This window comes from Lissotriton helveticus, chromosome 4_1 (assembly GCF_964261635.1).
Source record: "Lissotriton helveticus chromosome 4_1, aLisHel1.1, whole genome shotgun sequence".
NCBI classification, from domain to species: domain Eukaryota; kingdom Metazoa; phylum Chordata; class Amphibia; order Caudata; family Salamandridae; genus Lissotriton; species Lissotriton helveticus.
The window spans coordinates 2,027,636,092-2,027,651,532 of record NC_136063.1 but is presented as its reverse complement, the minus strand read 5'-3'; the positions used below and the strand labels follow the sequence as shown (position 1 = coordinate 2,027,651,532).

The 15,441-nt window shown below is 46.2% G+C and overlaps 1 protein-coding gene across 1 annotated transcript in view; it reads left to right on the top strand.

The window, feature by feature from the left end:
* TBC1D8B (TBC1 domain family member 8B) overlaps positions 1 to 15,441 on the top strand; it is a 1,086,956-nt gene that overhangs the window by 266,744 nt on the left and 804,771 nt on the right. The window contains exon 3 of the mRNA XM_078688663.1: positions 298 to 416. Coding sequence (XP_078544789.1) covers positions 298 to 416 — 119 coding nt within the window. The remainder of the gene's footprint in view (positions 1 to 297; positions 417 to 15,441) is intronic.

Sequence of the window (15,441 nt, the reverse complement as noted above, 5' to 3'; positions counted from 1 at the left end):
GCACAGGGACAAGGGGGCAGGAGTGAGAAGAGTACTGACGTAGTAAGGAATCGAGAACAAAGGAACTTCTTTATTTATGTGAAAGATACGGATGATGCCTTTAAGTTCAGAATCTACAGCAGCCTTGAAATGTTCATCTCCCCATTAGCCTGGTGCGGTAACGGCGCAAACAACCTTGAGATCAGCTAGTACGTTACATTCGTATGTACGTTTCATGTCTTTACATGAGCTAATAAAACGTAAGTAACCTTGCTAGTCTGATTTAAGGTATTCAGATATTACTTTGTTTTTAAACAGGAGTCACCAGAGATGAGATATTCAAACACTGGGAATGGTTGGAACAAAATGTCATGAAGACATTGTCAGTGTTCGATTCAAGCGAAGATATCACCAGCTTTGTACAAGGAAAAATCAGAGTAAGAATTTTATTACAACTACATTGATGCAAAAGTAATGTGCGTAAGAAATATTATTACTCTTGACTCTTTTGGATGCACTTTAAAGCTTTTCCATTTTTAGAAATCCTTTTATTGCATTACTGCAGAGAATTTGCAGACCACTGTGGCAGCAGGTGACATTTTTATTAATCGGCAGAGACCACAGGAGTCAATAATAGAAAGACCATTGGTAGACATTTACGAAACCGTTTTAATTATGTTTTCTATGTGGGGATATGTTTGCTAACTATAAATCAGTGGACTGAAAAGATTTTTCAAAGGTAAATCAGTCTGCCTGTTTAAAAACAATAACAAGGAGTATTGTCAAGGTCAACTCTGTAAGGGCTAGATGTACAAACATTAGGAATCCGATATCCCATTTGCGATTCTATCCGAATCCTAATTAGGAAATCAGTAATGCTAATGTATGAAACTCACTGAGTTTTATCTAAGGATTCCTTGTGGGTCCCAAATCGATCTACCTCATGAATGAATATTAATGAGGTAAGTCGCATTTTGCGACCCATTAGGAATCGCAGCCATCACAGGGATGGTGGCCTGCTGAGGTCAGCAGATCACCATGTCAGTGAATGCTTTTTAATAACAAATTTTTTATGTAAAGCAGCCTGTTTTCTTCAAAGGAAAATGGGATGCTTTTGAAAAGAAAAAAATTAAACTTTGCAGTCTCATTTTTAAGAGCAGGCAGTGGTCCGTTGGACCTCTGGCTGCCCTTAAAAAAATTTATTTACATTCTCAAAGGGTCCCTAGGTGACCCTTTCTCATTTGTGAATGGGTTGCTACCAGTTTTAAACAGGTGGTGAAGTATTACTGTTTTGTGACCAGAATTCAGTCTCAGAACAGTAATACATATCATACCGATTCAGTATTTGGAAGGGACGCCCTAAGCACACCCCTTCCAAATACCGAATTGCAAATGCAAAATCCGATTAGGTAACAGTTTACTGAATGGCACTATGTTCATTAGAAAAAATGTTTGCAACTGGAAAAGTGCTGTGTACATTTGGCCCTAATTTTGTTGGCATTCCTACTTTGGCACATATGCTACAGCAGTGGTTCACAAACTTTTTCGACCTGTGGCTCCCTTGACCCATTGGCCATTTCCCGTGGCTCCCCACTGTTACTTTTTTTGGAGGGTGGGGGGGATGTAAGCCCGGTCTCAGGAGTACTTCCATTTTTCTCCTTGGAAATAATAGGGATGAAGCTGATGAAGGTATTATAATCATATACACAGGGTGTTTCGTATTACTAAGGCGGTGCCTCTCATAAAATATTCCTAGTTAAACTTCTTTGCCCATACCTTTTTTTAGAGTACCCTCTCAAACTTTTTTATCCCACTTACAGTGCTAGATGGCTCCCCCTATGCATGTAGGTCCCATTGCCAAAGTGTTTCTGCACTTGAAGAATATTTGCATGCACTTTCATTTCTACCCATATCATAATTGCCAACACATCTGTCTCAGCAGGGTGACTCGCGATTTTTAAACCACATACAGCTTTATTTTTGCTGTCTCCTCCCTAAAATTGCCTCCATATCAATGCAAGTAAAATAAATCCCTCAGATTTTTGTATTTTTTTATTTAAATGTCCCTCTTTCTTTCATCCATATGTTGGCATTATGCCGTATATGGTGTTTTACTTCCCTGTTCTCAAGGAGAGAGCAGGCCTGTCTCGAAATGTGTGTGTACTGAAAGAAATGTGTTCTGGAAGTACCTATGATTCAAGTACAAACGTCGATACTTAATAATACTTAGTGTGTTTAATAGACAGGACAACTGTACTTTCCTGATAACTTGCATTGGTGTAAAATGCATTTGTTAAAAAAAAGGAACTATTAACAAGTCTAACAAAATTAATCAGCCATCTTCCGCTTACTTTGGGAGTGTTGGAGTGTGGGGATCTAGTGAAAAATGGAGGTCATCTCCCTCGACATGCCATCAATTAAGCACTACGTTTACATCTTTAGGCATGTCACTTACATTTCATCACATCATGCGTTTAATTCCAATTAGTTTAACTGAAGACAACAAACCCTTCAACATTAAGTGCATTAAAGTGCTTGGTGCGCAGCTCCCCTGGCTAGGTTTGACAGCTCCCCAGGGAACCACAATGCACAGTTTGGGAACCACTATGTTACAGTTTGTAAAAAACATACTTTTTATACAGCACACACTTTCATTACAGAGTAAGTATGCGCTTGTTAGTCGTTTGCATTGGGGAGTGTCTAGGACGTCATGCTTAATTGCCTTTCAGGCACTACAGTTGCTTCTCGACCACAGCTTCTATTTCTTAATGCAAATATCTAATTTTGACCTGACAACATATACAATACTAAATTCGAAGATGTCATGAATTAGGAGGTCTGGTAATCCATTCTTATTTGCCCTTCATTATTTCTTCATACTTACTTTCATTTTCAGGAATGCATGAACTTGTGTTTACATTTATAATTGCACTGAATCTTTTAGAGAATTATACTTCTAATAAGAGAATTTGCATGAGCTTTTGTCTGTGCCAGTTCTGACAGACAGCTAAATGCTCTTTAGTGCTCTGTTCTCACAGTAACTGTCTCCCTGTCAAAAATGACAGCAGTTGTCTTTATTGTTCATTAACCATCTTTATGTCATTGTTTCACTAACGTTTGTAAATATGTCTGCACATCTTCAATATTTTTGACAAATTGTTCTTAGATCTATATTCCCCTGGAAGATTATTGCTATTAAGTTATTTTAAGCTCTACCATCTGCATTTACTACATACAGTGCCACAGTGAGAACCAACATGGTTCTTCTTCAACAAATATATTATTAAAAAATAATACTAATTGAATTGCTTGCAACTTGGTGTCCTCAATTCTAACTCTGTATTGATCACAAACATTGAATGATATAGCATTATTTAATCTCACATTGCATTGGTTAACCCTATCCTTTGGCCACTGATAATTTCCAAGCTGAATATTCTCAAAACAGTGTCATAACATGCAAGAGACTTTGTTGATTGTAGATTATGTACTCTGAATATAGTATACTTGCAATGAGTTAAATCATTATGCCTTTTAGATGTCACATATGTTTGGGCATCCTTATGGCAAGGGTTTTATTGTGATATTATATAGCATGAATTAAACGGTATACTATTGCTATATAATTACTACCAGGCCACCTGTGATGTTTTTAAACTGGAGGCGTGTGTACATTTTGGTTGCAGATAAAGAGGGGTTTATTATTTGTGCTTCGTTACTACAAGAAGTCTACAACATGCTAATTTGTAGACAACTACTGTTATATACCCATTTGGAGATGTTAAGTGTCCAAAGGATAATTCAGCTCATGTGGCAAAGACAATTGTGGATGTATCAAAAACAGCTGCATCATCTGCACAAGACAATGTGCAACTTCTCTTATTTTATGACAATGAGTTTTCTGCTTCATTTACAAACGTTTCTACCCGTAGTGGAGATAAACCTAAATAAGTCAAAGGTGACTCCGTATGACATTTTGAATTTTTTGTCCTCAATAAAATACTGAATGAAATAAGGGTTGTGCAGTACTTTATGGAAACCACTAACAATACTCTGATGCCCATTGATGATAGAAAGCTGGTTAGTAAATTCTAGATATTGAATGGATAATTAGTGATGTTCAGCTTGCATCTCTCTAAGTTATTATGTTACAAAAAGTTACTTTAATCAAATAAAAAGTAGAGCATTTTTAAAACCTAATGGGACATACAGGTTTTATGGCCTGATCCAAACATATAACTTACACTATTGAGCAACTTATACTTTTGAGTAAGTTTACTAAATTTTTTTTTTTTTTTTTTTTTTTCCAAAACCTTTATTGGAGTAAGCATAGAAAAGTACAAGAATGGGCCTACAACCTCACGGGCTGGCCGCTAATAACAAGACAAAATGCATGTAAGAAAATATACACCCTTGAATAGGTACAGCTCAAGTACAGAGCGCTACTCTATAGACATCACAGAACAATTTGTATTTTTATTTTTTACAAAAAGAAAACATAAACACTAAAGGCGAATGGACAATAAGTAAGGTCAGCCCAAAGAGCGGAGGGGACGGTTCCACGATCAGGAGAACACACCCAGAGCCCGGAGGCTCCAATCAAGTCGGGGAGGGGGGGGGGAGGGGAGCAGCGGGGAGAACCGGAAGTATAAAAAACTTTACGGAAAGGTTCCGGGAACTCTAGTCTAGGGAGAAAGGACAATCTCAGCAGTGTTATCAAGGGGAGGGGTGCAAATACCCCCACGATATTCATTCCACTGGCCCCAAACCTTCGTCCACGCCCTGGGTCTGCCCCTGGCCACATAAACCGTCTTTTCACGAAACATGGACCAGTCCATATTGTCCTCCCACCTCGAGAGCTCAGGGGGCCTGGAAGCGCCCCAGAGTTGCGCGACATCACGCTTCGCAATCATGTAACCAAGGGTAGCCCATCTGGTCTGGGCCACAGAGTAGTCAGTGGGTTCCCATACATTCAACAGACATCTGCGAGGCTCCGGTCGCAGGGCCACCTCCGTAACAGCAGTCATCACCTCAAGCACAGCAGTCCAATAAGCAACTATAACCGGGCACTCCCAAAGGATATGCAAAAAGGTCGCACTCAAGCCACATCCACGCTTGCATAGCCCATCCGAAGAAAAGCCCATCGTAACCAGACGCGGACCAGTGACATAGACTCGATGAAGAATCTTAAGCTGAACCAAACGGAGACGGGCAGGAATGGCCACCTCCTTGGGAGAAGAGAGCGCCGATTGCCAATCCTCGTCGTCCAGTTCCAACCCATCGCGAACCCAAGCCTCCCGAAGTCGGATCAGTAAGTCCACCCGATTATTAATCAACTTCTTGTAAATCAGAGAAATAGTACTATCGGGAAGATGCCCATCAAGGACACGGTCCTCGAGGGGGGAAGAGTCAGGCAAGGCCTCATCAGGAGCCAAGACTGAGACGAGGGCATGTCGGACCTGCAGGTAGCGAAAAAATTCCCTACCACTCAAACCATATTCCGCCTGGAGGGCCTGGAACGACTTCACACAACCATTCGAGTACACGTCACCCACCTTACAGATCCCAATCACATCCCAGAGGTCGAAACCCTTGGTAGACCAGAGTCCGCCCAAACGTTCGGACGCATAAAGCGGTGTCGCTAACGTCAATCGGTCCTCCCACCCCAAACTCACACTCGCAGCCCGCCACACCGTTACTGCAATCCTGGATGGGCCCACAAGATGGCGCCCGGCCGATCGGGAATAAAGCGCTCTAGTAAAGTCCCCACCTGGAAGCTGAAGTCTGTCCATCTCGAATGCAGGATTACGACCCGGGGAAAACATCACATGATTAATGGCTGGCAGACAACTGGGAAGCCCAATAATATCGCTTGATATCGGGGAGCGCCATGCCCCCGTCATACCAGGGGATGGTGAGCTTTGCGAGTGCGATACGGGATCGCCCATCCCATATCAACTGCCGTTGAAGACTCTCAATCTCTTGGAAATAGGTCTTAGGGATAGCGTCATAAGAGTTGTGAAGCGCGTAAAGGAATCGCGGCAAGGACATCATTTTAAACAGGGCCGCCCTGCCCAGCGGTGATAAAGGAAGCTTGCGCCAACGGGCCACATCCAATCGCAGTCTAAGCAACGGTGGGAGGAGATTATGCTCAAAGCGGAGCGTCGGGTCCAACGTAATAAAAATCCCTAAGTACTTGAAGCCCGAATGAACCACTTGAATGGGAAGTCTACTCGGCAAGGGGGGCAAAACCCCCGAAAGAACATATACACAGGACTTGGCCCAATTAATAACGAGGCCCGAGTTGGCCCCAAAAGAAGCAAGAACATCAAACAGAACAGACAGAGATTTACGCGGGGAGGTGAGGTATAAAAGGATATCGTCCGCGTAAAGCGAAACGCGGTCCTCAAAGTCCGGAGACCAGCGAATCCCCTTGAGAGACGGTTCCCACCGGAGCCAGGCAGCCAACGGTTCCAAGGCGAGAGCAAACAGTAATGGAGACAAGGGGCATCCCTGACGGGTACCCCTGCCGAGGGTGAAAGGAGCCGAGACCCTACCATTCACCACCACTTGCGCCAGAGGTGCCGTGTACAGCAACTTGACCCAACCAATAAAATCAGGCCCAAAACCAAATTTCTCAAGAGCCGCCCAAAGATAGGGCCACTCCACCGTGTCGAAGGCCATGGATGCATCCAACGATGCCAAAATGGCCGGCTCCGTCAGAAGCCCCGCCCTCGCAATCGCGCCGTGAAGACGACGTAGGTTCAGAGCCGTGTTGCGATGTGGGATAAATCCAGATTGATCCGGATGGACCAAGTCACTAATGACCGTCAAGAGACGGGTGGCCAGGAGTTTCGCCAACACCTTGGGTTCAACATTTAGTAGGGATATGGGTCTATAGGAGGAACAAAGATCACATGGTTTGCCCTCCTTGGGGATGACAACTATCGTGGCTAGTCTCTGATCATAAGGGAGAATACCCCGGTCCCGGGACTCCAGAAACATGGCACGGAGATACGGAGCAAGCCTATCCGGACGCAATTTGTACAATTCGATCGGCAACCCGTTCGGGCCCAATGCTTTGCCAGAACGGAGGGAACGGATGGCAGTAGCTATCTCATCAACCGTAAAGGGGGAGTCCAACGCCACACGGTCCGAATCAGAAACAATGGGCAGGGCTATATCACGCAACAGAAGGCGAGAGTCAACCACATCCCTCACAGACACAGGGGTATACACCACACGGAAGTACTCGGCAAACCGGTCAACTACCCCAATCGGGTCCGTTACACTCACACCACAGGCAGACTGAATCACGGGTACCACACGATTAGCTCTCTCCTTCTTATCCAGCCATGCCAGCAATTTACCCGCTTTATCACCCACATCATACAAACGTCCCTGTTGCTCCCGAAACATCACTTTGGCGGCATCCGTGACCAAGGACTTATAATCAAATTGTTTCAGACCCAGGGCATGGAGCTTCTCAGGCGTGACACCAGATTCCAGGCCCCCCTCCAGTACAGAAATTTCCCCCTCAAGGTCAACCACTTCTCTATTCCTCGCTCTCTTAGCCTCAGCAATAAGGGAGAGGGCCTGCCCACGAATCACAGTCTTAAAGGCCTCCCACAGGGACACAGCAGATGAAACCGACCCCTCGTTATCCAGAAAATACGAGTCGAGGGATTTAAGTAAAAGGGTGCGGGTCTCAGGGGAGGTAAGATACCACGGATTAATGGGAGCCACCCTGCCCGCTGCCTCCACCCCAACCTCAAAACGAAGCCAGAGCGGAGAGTGGTCAGAGATACCCCTGGGCAAGTGCACGATCTCACGCACAGCCGGGGACTGAGCCGCAGGCATCAGGAAATAATCCAGCCGAGACAAACTCCCATGGGCCCCGGAGTGAAAGGTGTACTGCAGCTGCGTAGGATGCAAAAGCCTCCAGCAGTCCACTAGGCCGAAGGTATCCAAAAAGCCACCCAACCACTGCTGAGCCGCCGGGGTATCCCTAGGAGGGTGGCGATCATGAATGCCAGAGACTACGGAATTGAAGTCACCAGCCAGAAAGAGAGTACTATCAGGAAGGTCCAACAAGACACGGCCCAAATCTGAAAAGGTGGAAGTCTGCAAGCCGGGGGGCACATAAACAGTTAACAAGGAAAGGGTACGGCCTTCATACCGACCCACAGGACAGCATACCGCCCCCGGTCATCCTGTATAACATCATCAATAGCCAGGGGGAGGGAAGCCCGAATGAGGATACCCACACCCCTGGAACCCGAGGTGAACCCCGAATGTGCTACGAGGCGATAGCCCCACCTGTTCATTGCATGACAGACATTGCCTATCAAATGAGTCTCCTGCAGGAAAACAACATCAGGAGATAAACGTCGTATACATTTCAACACCACACTGCGTTTGATACGATCACCCAGACCATTAACGTTCCACGAAACAAATCTCAACCCGCTACCCCCCATCCCACCCGACAAAGCCCAAACCCCCCATCAATGAGCACGACCACAAAAAGCAATTCAAATACAGAATAAAGTCGCCTTGAACACAGAACATACAAACAATGAACTTCCCAACCACCCACCCCCCAAATAACAGGAAAACACCCCCCACCCTGCACCCCTGCAAAAAGCTAAAAAGCCACCCCAACCTGCAGTGTGCCTGTCGCCCAAGAACCCCTATTCTACACAAAGACCCCGGAGGAGGAAAGGCTCCGGCCCACCCGCCCCCGATCAATAATAACGAGAATAAGACCATACATCAAAACACATATGAGGTAGAGGAACATAGGCCTACATCCCTGGAAAAGTCATACAAAACAAGGCATCAGTCAAAAACGAAACGTTTAGCTCTCAACACCACCTTCAGCACCGCCCGGGTGGGCTTCGGACTCAGTCTCAGGAGGTCGATTAGGCAGGGAGTCCAGCCAGTCATTCACAGCCTCTGGCCGATCAAAAAAGAAAGTTCGATCATCATGCTCCACCCGCAGCCTGGTCGGAAAGAGCATTGCGTAACGCATCCCCAAGTCCCTAAGACGTTTCTTGGCACCACGAAATCCCATCCGCTGCTTCTGGACCTGTTGGGAAAAGTCCGGATAAAAGTTCACCGTGGCATTTTCAAAGGCTACTGGGCCCTTCGCCCGCGAGGCCTGCAAGATAGCGTCCCGATCTCTGTAGTGGAAAAGCTTGGCAACAATAGGTCTCGGCGGGGCGCCAGGCTTGCCCTGGCCCCCCGGAACACAATGTGCGCGCTCCACTGCGAAAAATTTACTAAGGCCAGACGGTGAAAGGTGATTCTGGATAAGATCTTCAACCAGGAGATCAACCGAGTGGGGTTCTGGATTCTCCGGCACACCAACCACGCGAACATTACAGCGACGCGCCCTGTTCTCAAAATCCTCCAAGCGCCGGGTCATGAAATCGTTCACCCTGCGGAGATTGCCAATCTCCGTCTGAATATCAGAGACGTCCGTCGTGAGGCTGGAAGATTTGATATCCAACGATTTCACCTTTTCGTTCGTCTTGGAGAGATCGGCTCGAATCAAATTGACCTCAATCGCCACAGTGTCCAGTTTGTGGGCCAAAGTTTCATACTGGTGGCCTATGGATTCCCTCATGCCAGAAATGGCGCCCATGATGTCTTGCAAGGAGGGCTCCGGCGACGCATCTAGTACTTGGTCCGACGCAGTGGGACCGGGCAGGGCAGCTCCGGGGGACCCCTTAGAGTGGGTATAACGATCCATGACATTAGATTGAACCGGACCCCCGCGCAGAGGTGCCTTCGTCTTGCGCGTCTCTCGGTCCCCTCTGCCCGCCATTTTGAAGATGCGTCACAAGCAATGTCACCAGGGTCGACAGGCCGAGTACCAGAAACGGAGGCCCCTGGACCAAAGGACTACAAGAGATGTAGCACCAGGATAGATGCAGCCCACTCCAGAAACAGTGCAGCCAAGGGCCAAACAACCTACGTGGAGAGCGGCCGCAGCTCTGGCCCAGCCCTCTCACCAATGTCCCAGTCCGAGGCAGAAACGAAACCGAAACTTAAGAGGGGGTCTCACACGTCCAATCCCCCTGCCGTTGTTGTTCAACTTCAAGACGGCCACCGAACCTCACCCAGTCCCGGGCGCACTTCGAGGGCGGAGCCCAAAAGTTCAAGTGAACATAATTCAGACACCCAATGTCCAAATTCGTTTATGAAAAGTCCAGGTAGATCAGCCCAACGTCCTCTATATGAATCCTCGCAAAAATCAGGATTAAATCAGGATATTAAGCCGGGAGCGGCGGGGGTCCGGGGAGCGCTGTGCTCACGCGGCCATCTCGGATGCCCGCCAAGCTCCTCCAAGTTTACTAATTTTTGACTATTCATGAAATCGGAGTGTAAATTTACTTCTAAAGTGTGACTTACATGTTTCTACCAAAGCGAAGGGCTTTAGGGGCTATTTGCAAACTGCAGCTGCTATTCAGAAAGGCAACTTGTAGTTCTGAATAATTTACACTACTGAACAGATTTACAGTAGAGCACAAAAGGGGCCTTTTCTGAGTTGCTTTAATATGAATGGCAAATTTGGTGCAAATAGAATAAGTAGTTTATCTTGACAATGTGAGCATGGAACTTGAAATAGAAAACATTACATTTATGGCCCCATTCATATTGCCTATCCCTGATGGAGCCACAAGAAATTTGTGTGAACAATTAAACTGAGGTCAGTAATTATCTACTACATTTTGTGCAGGCGCTTCAAACCAGGGCAAGTTATTACATAATGAAACCTTATTTTGCTCCCCATTTAACTTAGCCCTGCTTGGTGAATCTGCATAAAACTTCATTTACTAAAACTAGGCAGGTTCAACAAATGGCACCAAAGTTATTTAGGTACCTAGAAATGGCACCTTAACTAAACACTTGAACTTGTGATTTATTTTCAAAAAGGCCTCGGAACTTGTGATTTTAAAATTGTGATTTTAGTTGTTTGAAATATATACTTTTTTTTAACTCAACAGACCCCTTGTATTTTTGTGTTTTCACTGAACAGATTTTCCACAAAAATGTGTTTCATCTCATCTAAATATAGTGCAAATCTGTCAACTTTTTTTTAACTTCTTGCTACAGAATTTTATGGCATGACACGGAGGGCAACATTATGCAAATCTTCTTTATTGCCCAGCTCACAGCAGCAACAATTTAAGAGAACATGGAACTTCAAGAAGCATTCTAACATAGTATAAATCCCCCTCAGCCTTTTTTACCCTACTCCTGCTAATCACCCCACCCTTCCCCATAGATACCTACTAACTTAATGAATGCTTTCTAGCTAAGATATTCTTATCGTCTGTTATACTGGGGATTATACGGTGGTTGGTGTTGCATGTATAGTAGGGTGCACGGAGTTAGCGATATTCTCCTAATGACCTTTCGTCGGGCCGGAGGCACCCCGCTCCGCACCAGACACACTTTCTACATCCCACTCTGCTTTTTAAGGCTGAGAATGTACGCTATGTTTGCCCACTTAGGGTGCCACCCGCCCGTTTCTCGAGATTGGTGTCCTTTAAACTCCACCATGAAGCCAACCGACTCCCTGGCAGCGCCGCAACAATGGCAAGCCACAAACTAAGCAATGGGACCTTGCTGCTCGTAAAACAGCACGGCTCAGGAACAAGAGTGTTCAAACTTGTTAGCCGACCCAGACTAAACTGTCTTAAGAAATCCGCTCGCCTCCACATCCCTCCTCCTTTCCCAAGAGCAACCTTACCTTGGCAGGGAGCCACGCTGGATCTGGACGATCCCGAAACCCTTCGGCTCTCAGCGCGATCACGGCGCGGCGCATCCCGCCGCAAAGCTAATAAAAAATAATAATGATAAAAAAGGGAAAAAGGATAAACTAGGTAGGGACTACAACCAATAATTAGAGGAAAGTCCGTGGGCAAGTGACCACACACGTCAAATACGTGCTGCACACAGATGACAGTCAGTTACCTTTGCGAACACCAATCAAACCTCCCAGACAAGGATTCCCCCCCCCCTTTTTCACCACATTTGTAACCCACTATAACCATGTCTACAACTCCCTCTGAGAGTAATATGGAGGAGAGACTTGAATTCCTGGTAAATAAAGCCCTGGACAGGGTACGAGTGTCCCTAGACAACACTATTAATAAAAAACTGGAGACAGCACTAAGAAGAGATGGACTAGCGCCCACCAACCAAAAGACCAGCAGGTGGAAAGCCACAGAAAGGGGCAAAGAAAAGCTAGACTACACAAGGCGTCCCCTCACGCCTCCCAGGTGGTGACCACAACATTCCTATCGCCACCGATAGCGATGAGCCACTAGAACCAGAATTCTATCTTTCATGCTCCTCTGGTTTGTATACCGATAACTAGGACTTGGAAGAAGAGAGAATGAGAAGCATTGATGAGGCATGTAAGGCCTCGGGCCAAAATGGGAATTGTAGACCCTTGTGGTGATGACATGTTTGACCCTCTGCTAATCAAGCACCTCGTATCCCCTGAATGGGCACCTTCACAACACATTGCGGACTACCTCTCTTTCTGGATAAGAAAGAAAATTCCCAAAGAGGTAAGGTCCAGACTGCGTTCAGAGTGCACTCGCCCCTCTCTACCCGACAAAGTGGCTATGGCCCCTGAATTAGACCCAAAGGTGGTAGCAATCATAGCCAAGAGTGCTAAAGATCCAAGGAAAGTGATTGACAGGGGCCTGAAATCTTGTCAAGACCGCCTCCTTGATATCATAGGACCCTTAATCAAGATTTTTGAGATGGCAAAACAGGCCTACCTTGGCGAAGCGCAAATCGACCCTAAAGAACTCCGTCAGTGGGCTCTTCCTCCTAGGCAATGCTAACACTGCAATTTCCACAGAAAGAAGAAAAGGTGTTCTTCTAAAAATCGAGCCTAAACTAGTAGAGCTTGCCAGTAAAGACGGGGGACCTAGCTCCCAAGGCCTCCTCTTCGGAAGGGACTTTATAAGAGAAATGGCCTAATATGTAGGTGTCTTCAATTCCATCCAGAAGTCTCTAGAGGACATTAAAAAGGTGTTCCAGGATAGGGTTTTTGGCATGGTTAGGCAAACACCGGGTCGCTTCCTCTGCCGTGGCCAAACCCAGATTCTCTCAACAACCCTATACTACCCACCAACCCCTTCTATCCGCGAAGACAGCAAAACCGCGGAGACACTTCAGGGGTGAACGGAGACAGCAAGGCTTCTCCTCCGATAAGAATCTCAAAAGACCTTTCAGATACCCCTTTAAAGATGGGAGGCAGATTGGCCCAATTCTCTGGGAACTGGAATTTAGTTTTGAACACAGTCAGGGGATACAAGATAGAATTCTTGAATACCCCCACCCAAACGAGGAGACCACTCGAAATATCCTTCTCACTGAAAGACAAGGAACTACTGTCTCAAGAGGTAAAGAGCTTAATAGCAATGGGAGCAATTAAGTAGGGCTCAGAGTTAGGTTTTGTCAGCAACATCTTCCTTGTGAAGAAGAAGGACAAAAGACTGAGACCAGTTATAAACCTCAAAGAGTTAAATCAATGGGTAACGTACCACCACCTCAACCTGGATGGGGTACACTTACTAAGGGACATACTAAGGAATGGGGACTGGTTCACAAGACTAGATTTGAAGAATGCCTACTTGGCAATCCCAATCTGTGGCCCTCACCAAAGATTCTACCAATTTACCTGGGAAGGAAAACTCTAGCAGTTTTCCAGCCTCCCCTTCGACTCTCGTCAGCCCCTTTGATGTTTCACCAAGGTCCTTTGACCAGTAGCAGCTTGGCTAAGAGAAAGGGGAGTAAAACTAATAATATACCTAGACGATAGCTTGATAATGACTCAATCCCAGTTAGCAGTTATCCCATCATACAGACCTCCCAATACGACTACTAGAACATCTGGGCATCATAATAAACAAGAAAAAATCATGTATAGTACCGAGCCAAGAGACACAATTCTTGGGGTTTGTGGTAGAAACAATAAGAGCAGAACTAGAACCCCCAGGAGAGAAAGTATGGAAAGAGTTTAGAAGATTACTTCACCAAAGAACTTCCGTTTAAGATTCCTAGGTGGGATCCTGGGCCTCTTATCATCCACAATCCAAGCCATTTTCCCAGATCACCTATATTATCGTGCCATCCCAAGACTCAAGGCGAAAGCTCTGAGGACAGCACAGTCCTACTTCCTGGTAGTATCCCTGGACCAGGACTCCAGAAAGGAGCTCCTATTGTGGCTGATGAATGCAGAAGCATGGAATGGCAGAGGCATTTTTGGGGAGGAACCAGGGTTAATAATAGAATCGGATGCAAGTTTAGAAGGATGGGGGGCGAGATGTGGCAACTCATCAGCAGGGGTTCGCAGGACAGATCAAGAGAAAGAGTTGCATATCAACTGCTTAGAATTAGTAGAAGTTTCATTTGCAGTTCGTTGCTTCACCCAGCATTCGATGAAATGCTGTGTGATGTTACAAATGGACAGTGTGTCAGCAGTTAGGTATGTCAACAAGATGGGAGGGCCTCACTCCAAAGGACTTGAAGACCTAGGGAAGAGGTTCTGGAGATATTGCTTCAACAAAAGAGTATCGGTCATTGCAGAACATATTCCTGGCTTAAGCAATGATGTAGCGAACTGGTTCTCCAGAAATTTCAAGGACTCCAGCAACTGGAGGTTAGACAGGGAAATACTTCTCAGTATCCAAGCCCAGTGGGGTGTCTTTGGGACAGACCTTTTTGCAGACAGGCTCAACACTCAAGTGAAGAACTTCTTCAGCTGGAGACCAGACCTTCAGGCTCAGGTCATAGATGCCTTCCTGCAAGTCTGGGGGAACCTAACCCCCTATGCCTTCCCACCATTTGCCATGCTACCCTGACTACTTCTACACTCAAGGCAGTGCAGAAAGACCCTAGTAGTAATAACTCCTCTTTGGAGATCACAAGCAGTAGTAGTAGTAGTAAGTATACTTGTAAAGCGCACTGTTACTCCATCGCGGAGTGTCCTGGCGCTGTATACCGCTGGGGAACCCGTCCTGGCTTTCCCTGTGAGTTGGTCCCTCCTGGGCACCTCCAAGGTGAAGCCAGGCATCCCCGGCGCTGATGGGGCCGTTGTGGAGATTAAGCAAGTTATTGCCCAGAGTTGCAGAGTGGGACCCATGGTTAGCGTGGGCACCTCGGCGAGAATTATCGAGTCCGCGGACATTGACCCAAGACCCTGCCGCGTCGGGAATTGAACCCTGGTCCCGGGCTGATCTCTGCTTCAGGGTCTGCCGCTTCTAACCAGTGAGCCACACTTCTCCACAAGCCTGGTTCCCAGTGATTCTGAAAATGAACTTAGACTTTCCAATCCTAATTCCATCATTCAGAGAAGTACTTTTAGGCCCAGAGGGGGAGTTCCACCCCTTTGTGGAACAGGGGCTACTGGTTCTCACGGCCTGGAAG